The following is a 7,844-nucleotide window of genomic DNA, read 5'->3' on the forward strand; positions in this document are numbered from 1 at the left end:
TTCTTTCCACTATTCAATTATGTGTTGCTTTGTGGTGCTCTGTCTTATAAAGTACATTGACATTTGTAGTTGTAACTTCACAAAAGTAAAATAGTTTGTGTTGTTTTTTTTGTTGTTGTTTTTTTTTTTGCATCAATATGACAACAATTAGTTTAGCAATCACTTGTTTGTACCTGGCTTTAGAACTTTCAGAGAAAAATCTGAAACTGGGCATCCCTGAGTGATGCAACCCAGAGAAATAATGTCTACATACGAGGAGAAATATGAAGCTACATTTTCAGGAGTGACTCCTCCGCTAGCTTCTATCTGAAGAGATGGGAACTCGTTCTTCAGGTCTCGCGCTGCAACGTGAAGCTCCTGCAATGGAGAAATGAGGAAATGGGTGCTTGATAGTTCTGCAGTTAAAGTTTTATTTCTTGAACTTCTGAGTTCTGAAATGCCCTACCCGTGGCTGAAAGTTGTCCAACATGACAATGTCTGCTCCGGCTGTGGCTGCCTCTCTTCCCTCCGCTGTGGAGCAGCACTCAACCTCGATCTTGCTGCTGAAGCCACACACTGAGCGCGCCACTTTCACGGCCTGAGAAACAAACAGGATTCTAAGTTTGTCTTTTGCAGAAGTAAGCGAACAACGCCTGAACTCTGGACATCTGTCAGTCATGTGGGGATCACTGGTTATTTTCAGATTGCAAAAACAGACATTTTTTAACACTGCTTTATCATTGTCACCGTGTCAAGGGTGATCGTGTCAAGTGTGCTATGAGCCACCGGCTCTTGCAACATTTCCAAAAACTCTATTAAAAGACGCAATGAGAAACAATGGTCACGTTGCGACTGTTAAGACAGACCAGAGTTGTTGTTTTTTTTTTTGTGAAGAAACAAAATAGATGTTAAACAAGGTGGCAAGACTTGACTTTAAGACCAAGCAAACTCCCAATTAAGTTTAACCAAACATTGCATGGACGTCACTGAGAGACGTTAAAGAAGGTGTTAGTTTAAAGAATGACATTACTAATGGATGCCAACAGATGCAATGTGCCACATTTTTTCTCTTTATTTTTAAATTCAGACTTGTTCTGGTGAGCTGAATGTAAAAAACACTGCATTTTTTTAGATTAAAAAAAACAATTTGATGACTGTACATAAGAACATAATTCAAAGTACCTTTCTCGATTAAAACTTAAAGAGTGAGTAGCAACTGACCACGTCAATATTAGGAAAACAGCACCTGACTTAGTTCTTCTGCACAACACAAAAGAAGATCTTTCACTCTGTTTATGTGCTTTAGGTTCTGAAGACATTTATAGTCATCATTGCTAGTTGCCCTGGAACCCCGGCAGGGCAACTGGCATAAGACACAATCCGTCATGTCTCATGGATCATCACAGTTATGTTGTAGATTAAACATATCTGGATGAACCATTTGCAACTAAAACACTCCATCAGATCCAGTTTTATTCCTTAGGAAACGTCTGTCAGATTACATGTGGCTATTTAACCACAGTGACTCTTGATAACTATGACCAAAATGATATAGAGCTTAGCAATCCTTTTAAATCTAAGTGAAATGTGAATGTCTTAGCAGTTCCTTTTCTGCTAGACCTGCATTATGTCCAGAATGACATAATGTTGCTTCTTCTTTTTCTTCAGTCAGGGAACAATGTGTTTTAATTTGTTCTACATACCGCATAAAAGAAGTTGATTCCAATAGATTTGTTTTGCAAATTGAGTGCAATATGGCCATATTTTTCTAGATCAGTTTTCATATGTCATTAAGAGTCATCAGCAAGTGGACAAAAAAAAGCTCTACTGGACTTCACCTGCTACCCGTGAATTTTCACACGGAAGACTGAAAGCAGGAAATTTGAAGAACTTATAATTGCGGCATCCCAGAAATATGTGAATGCATGTAACTTGAGCCAGCTAAAGATTTATACACAATTTATAATCACAACTGCCTGGAGATAGAAGAGCTGTTGGTATCAACATTAAAAACTGTCCCATTTAAGCATTTGTGGATATTTCATATCCTACTGAACCAATTAACAAGACATCTTCATCAAGTTTATTTGTATAAAACATTTCAGCAACAAAGCGATTCAAAGTGCTTCATGTGATAAAAACATAACGCAATAAACAAAGAAAGAATCATTAAACTGTTTCTTTTTAATGAAACAGTTACTTTTCATTACAAAAGAAAAGTAATGAAAAGTTGGACTCCAGACTAAAACTAATGATGTTCCCATTATAAAGGTTTTTGCAGAGCCAATGCACAAACAACTGCCGAAGTATGGCATGGTGATTATTTTAAAAAAACCTGAAGCACCTTGGAACAGAGCACGAGATGAAAATGAACAGAATAGAGAATCTGACAACAACAACTCAAAAAAGAAAACAGGTGAGTTGTATAACTGACAGGTGGGTTCAATGGGACTGACTGCAGAGACAAAGTACCATGAGAACCTGGCACACTAATGATGAAAGCTGTGGCAAGGAAAGAGGTAGGGAAGCTGAGATAGACACCAAAGGTGAACTATGACCAAACCAGAATCGAAAGGTGAATCAGGACTGACTGTAATCTAAGAAAAATGAATAATACATAAGAAGTGAAGTACAAAGAAACTAAATGGTCATTCGGGTTGCGTAATAAATGCTTGCTCGCAGTCACAGACAGCACCACCTATTTCCACGAAGCTCCTTCTGGGAGCTGCAGGTTTCTGCCTCACAAAGCACCCGTCCCCCACACCTCGCCCACTCAGCTCCTTCAGACTAGCGTAAGCAGTGATTGGCAAACACCTGGTGGAACGGCATGGATTATATCTATTACTGCCCTATTAAGTTAATCACAGACAGTTTTGAAAAGCAGAACAAGAAAGGCATATTTTGAACGGTTTCCAAGTTTCTTCTCTTTAAAAAACATAATGTCAACATAAACTATGTTTTCAAAAGTTCATCTGAATAAATCATGTTATCGATGTTTGTTCGGAATGAGAAACCAAACCGTATTCTAAACACACACACCTCATACCCAAGTGTCAAACTTCATGATGGAGGTGTGATGAGTTGGGGTTTTTTGAGCCCACACGACCTGGCCACATTCAAATTATTGTGCTCACGACCATACATTAACTGAATTTATATAGACATTTTTCAAGCCATGCTCACCACTTGTCATTTTAGAATTAAATTCACACAACCGCAATCACTGATTCTGGCCCTGGGACCTCTAACAGGGGGAAGCTGTAATCAAACCCACAATATTCTGACTGCAAGTGAAAGACCATCTGCAAAACATCTAAAGATTGTCTCAAACTAGATCACGTCAGGTTGCAAACACAGCTCCACATCTACAACAGGGTGGCTGAATCAAGGTGCTGGAATGGTGTAGTCAAAATCCAGACCCCAATCCAATCAATTCCCTGTGGTGACATCTCCAGGCAGGAATGACTTCCCACTGTCTTTGAAAATAAGAATGAGCCATAATTCCCACAACATTGCAAAAGACTGATAACATCCTACAGAAAATGACCACTGAAGCAAAGAGGCTTTCTTTTTGCAATGTCTGTATGTAAAGAAAAGGTGCTTTAAGGTGTCATTCTTATCAGAGTAACATTTTCAACAGATTTGTGTGTCTCAGATGCAGAGTTTCTCTCTGACTTGGAGAGGCATGCACTAGATAGAATCTTCCCACTCTGCGACCCCCCACCCCTCCAAAAAAAACCCTTGTGTATTTTATTTATCTAAGCTGGACTCCTGGGGCACAGCATGGTGCCGTGGGTCAGGCAGGAACCCCGTGTACAGTGACTGGTCTTCAACGCAGCTGTCCTGGGTTCAATTCTGGTTCCTCTTTCTCACCCATGAAATAAAGACCTCTAGCTTTACAAAAGAAACTCAGTAAGTATTGAAAATGAAGCCCTAATCTATATCTGCATGGGACTCATCTGTATATACGTAAAAAAATATTAGTATGAGAATAATGCTCCTTATTAAGACGTAACTTATTAATTTCTGTAAAATTCTGAAACTCATTTTGTCTTGTGACTGGGTTAATTATTTACTAGCAAAGTTTTTAAACATTTTAGGTTGCCTGGTTGTGGATTGCTTTTTGGAAATGTTTTGGTTGTTCAGCAACCTTTTAAACCCTTTTAAAATCATATCATCTTGGACCTGTGTTTTGTTGCTATAGAAACGGAAAATTGCATCTAACACTGTTTGTAGCTGGCAAAATCTGGTGGATTTGTGCCATCTGTTGTGCAGTGGCACCCCCACAAAATTTGACATGCCGTTGTATGAACTGAAGATGCAAAGCTGTTGCGCTGTGATCATCATGAGCGCCGTCTTCCTGTTTGTTCATCTTGAACCACCGAATGCCTGCTGCAGCTGCTCACCTCTGTGATGCTCCCCGACGCCCAGACGTGGTTGTCCTTCAGCATCACCATCCCGCTCAGGTCCTGTCTGTGCATGGATGTGCCGCCCACCAGCATGGCGTACTTCTCCACCAGCCTAAAGCCCGGGGTGGTCTTACGGGTGCCAGCCACTTCTCCGTGCCAGCCCGCAGACTTTGCCGTCAGTTGGAGCTGAGAACAGCGGGTGGCGATCCCCGAGGCGCGACTCAGGCAGTTTAGAGCAGGGCGCTCCCCGAGGAGGAGGCATCTCGCTGGGCCTCTCACCACAGCAGTCACTGTGACGGCATCTGGACCTACAGGTGTTACAGAAGATGGGGAGATGGAGATGCTGGATGTTTGTTTTTTTTTCCTTTTCTTCATCATGGCATGTCAAGAACATTATTCTCTTTTTAATTTGACTACTATCTGAGTGCACAGTTTATATTCTTTGTATCAGCAAATTACAATCAGCATTATGTACGCTTTAGTACTGCTGAAACCAGAAGTTTATATTCACCAAATAAAAAGACAGGTCTATGTTTTTTTTCTTGCTATCTGAAGTTAAATCAAACCAAATATTTTTTTGTTTTGTTTTAGGTCAGTTAGAATTATCAAAATTATTTCTATTTGCTAAATGCCACAATAATCAGAAAGAGAAATGTACCAGCTCCGCCTGCCCCACAACAAGATGCTGCCACCCCCATGCTTCACAATGGCACAAGCATCCCTGCTTTTCCTCCAAATGTAATGATGGTCATTATGGCCAAACAGATCCACTTTAGTTTCATCCGACCACAGGACTTCTCGTGTCTCCAAAAACTAAGTTCTTTGTCCCTGTGTTTCTTTTGGAGTAAAGGTTTCTTCCTTGCTGAGGAGCCTGTCAGCCCATATCGCTTCAGGACATGTTTCACTGTGGTTGATGCTTTACCAGCTTCAGCAACACCACCATTTTGTTTCCAGTTAACTCGAATGTGTCTATTAACCTATCAGAAGAGTCCTAAAACCAGGACATCATCATCTGGGCTTACTCATGTCTGTTTTGCATATAAAATTTAGTCATAGTCGGAATAAAAGAATAACTTATTTGCATTTCTGAAGATTTGTACATCTTCAAAGTTATTAATTCATGGCACTTAAAACATTCCTTTAGTTTCCATCATTCAGAGGAGATCTAACATTAAAATCTGTTTGTTTGAAATATTTAGATGTAACAAACATCAAGATTTCAAGAAAAACGCTAAATAAATAAAAAGATAACTGGAGCATTGTTCTCGCCAAACAGTCAGTGCTTTTACCTTATGTCAGTGTAGGTTTAGTAGTAATTTAATTTACCGATGCTTACCTATCACCGCTCCTTCTTGGTACATCCAGTCCACGGTGCAGCCCACCTCAGTGAACACTGCTGTGAAGAAAGGGTTTCCTGCCAGCACGGTGTGAGGAGTTTTACACAACAACTGTGCCTCCACTTCCTCTGATCCCACGCAGACTCCTGCCGGGTCAAAGTTTGGAGTGTCCTCTGCCAGCCACTCTCGTGCAAGCCGGGTTAGGGTGTAGGTTGGAATCGCATGGACCACTTGTGGTTTTGGTCCAGACATGCTACAGACCTGCATTTAAATAAATGTATACTGTCATCATCTAATCTTTTAATGAAAGTAGGAACCAAAATTAGGCTAAGCATTGTCAAATCAATCTTTGTTGTCTATGACTTTAAGTTTTCTTATGAACTGACACATTTTTCTGATTTCTGTTTATATTCCTGTTTCCAATATAGCAGCTGCAAGAAGACTAGATTACACAAGAAGATAATCGTGACTGAGTAATGTCTTACATGGTCCATTTAGACTCATCACCCTTCTGAGTCAAAAAATTTACTTTTGCTCAGTCTGCGACACAAAGCAGCATGCTTAAAAGTTCTGCTTCCTTTGTGCTCTGCCATACTCTAAGCTCCAACCTAGAACACAAAGGAATAATACACAGTATACTAGGCTGGGACTGCAACAGCATGATAAATGCAAATGAGATGCATACCTTCTTGTCTCAGTGGCTCTCTGTGTCTGTAGATCCCAGGCTGGAGAGGGACAGAAGTGAGCACACATGGCCCCAAGCAAAATGTGGCGTGGAATTTGACCCTGTGTCCATGTTGGAATGTTTACAGGCGCACTCAGAGGCCACACCATAGGATTAGCATTGATTGTTTTTATTGATTAACAGGCTTCTGAATACAGTTTTTGTTGCAGAGAAAATTCATTCTAGTTCTATGCAATCAAATCTGGAGCTTATTTTCCCCCACTGAGTTCTGTTTGCTTTGATTTAGTTTGTATAATCTGACAAAAAAATTTTTTATCTAAAAGCCTTTTGCAGAGTTTCACAAGATAAAATGCAGAGCAATACATCACACTACATTTTTGCTGCCATAACCTGGTATGGTATTAAAATCATGCATATTCCATTTCACTTCAGTGCAGTTTATTGATATAAATGGTGATTAATACAAATACAACCTCAACATTTAATAAAAAGTTCAGTTTAACATTTTCACTACAGCCTGATTTTAAGCTTATTGCCAGTTATATATATGAAAACACACAAATTGCTTAGATCTTTTCTTTAATTTGTTGACCCATTATGAATAAACACAATGCAGAGGATAAAACATGAGTTTCCTTTAAGAGGAGAGCCGAACTCGGTCTCGGCAGGAAGAAACCCCCAGCAGAACCAGACGCAGGATGAGCCACGGGCTGCAGTGAGAACAGGAAGGAAACATAAATAAATACAAAAGCACCAGGCCAGGAATACTTTCTATGGTACAGAAAAAAAACAAAAGTCAAAGTTAGTGGCAACTGTGGCTCACTCTATGAGTTGGGCAGCAATAGTTCTACATTTCTTAGATGGTATATGGGTGACTTTTATCTGCTGACAAGAATTTAGAGTTGATAATAAAACAAATGTTTTCACTGAAGGACTAAAGCAAATGCAATATAATTTGAATTTAATCTTATAAGGCTTAAATCAGGAGAACTGTTTTTTTCTAAACTTCATATTTTAATACTGTATTGTGCACTCAAAGATCCTAAAGGAGGTACTTAATGGAAAACATCACTTGCTGTTCTTTGTAGTCAAAATACTGGCAGTATTTTGTATTTTGTCTATAAAATACTATGCCAGTAGAACCATCTTTCATACTGAAAGTCTTTAGTTGGATGTTGCTTTTAGCTTTATACAACAATTAAGAGTGAATCAGGCCAGGTAATGGAGGTACTATGGTCCTCCATAGTTGAACGCACAATTAAAGGGGAAAAAAGGAAACGTTTTCCGTTTGAGCATCATTTGCCAAGTATTAAGTATTGTTACAATGCGCCTCATCATGTGTCGCTTTTAACATCTTAGCACAGAAACATCGGTAAACTGTGTTTAGTATGTAGATTTGGAGGATGTATAAGTTACAAGCATCAAAGAGCACAA

General features: G+C 39.5%; 1 protein-coding gene across 2 annotated transcripts; it reads right to left on the reverse strand.

Annotated features, from left to right (window-relative positions):
• Window positions 1-76: 76 nt before the first annotated feature.
• LOC103463416 (nicotinate-nucleotide pyrophosphorylase [carboxylating]) lies at window positions 77-7,175 on the reverse strand. 2 transcript variants are annotated; one of them, XM_008406754.3, is made up of 5 exons: window positions 6,411-7,175; window positions 5,725-5,986; window positions 4,386-4,696; window positions 446-577; window positions 77-357 (listed from the first exon to the last, which is right to left on the reverse strand). In XM_008406754.3, exons 2-5 carry the CDS (start codon window positions 5,975-5,977, stop codon window positions 160-162), a joined length of 894 nt encoding a protein of 297 aa, XP_008404976.1. In that variant the 5' UTR covers window positions 5,978-5,986; window positions 6,411-7,175; the 3' UTR covers window positions 77-159. The 2 variants fall into 2 exon arrangements, with proteins under 2 accessions (XP_008404976.1, XP_008404967.1); XM_008406745.3 differs by lacking the exon at window positions 6,411-7,175 and adding an exon at window positions 6,211-6,348.
• Between the last annotated feature and the right edge of the window lie 669 nt (window positions 7,176-7,844).

Source organism: Poecilia reticulata, chromosome 1 (genome assembly GCF_904066995.2).
Source record: "Poecilia reticulata chromosome 1, P_reticulata-male-v2, whole genome shotgun sequence".
Taxonomy (NCBI): Eukaryota; Metazoa; Chordata; class Actinopteri; order Cyprinodontiformes; family Poeciliidae; genus Poecilia; species Poecilia reticulata.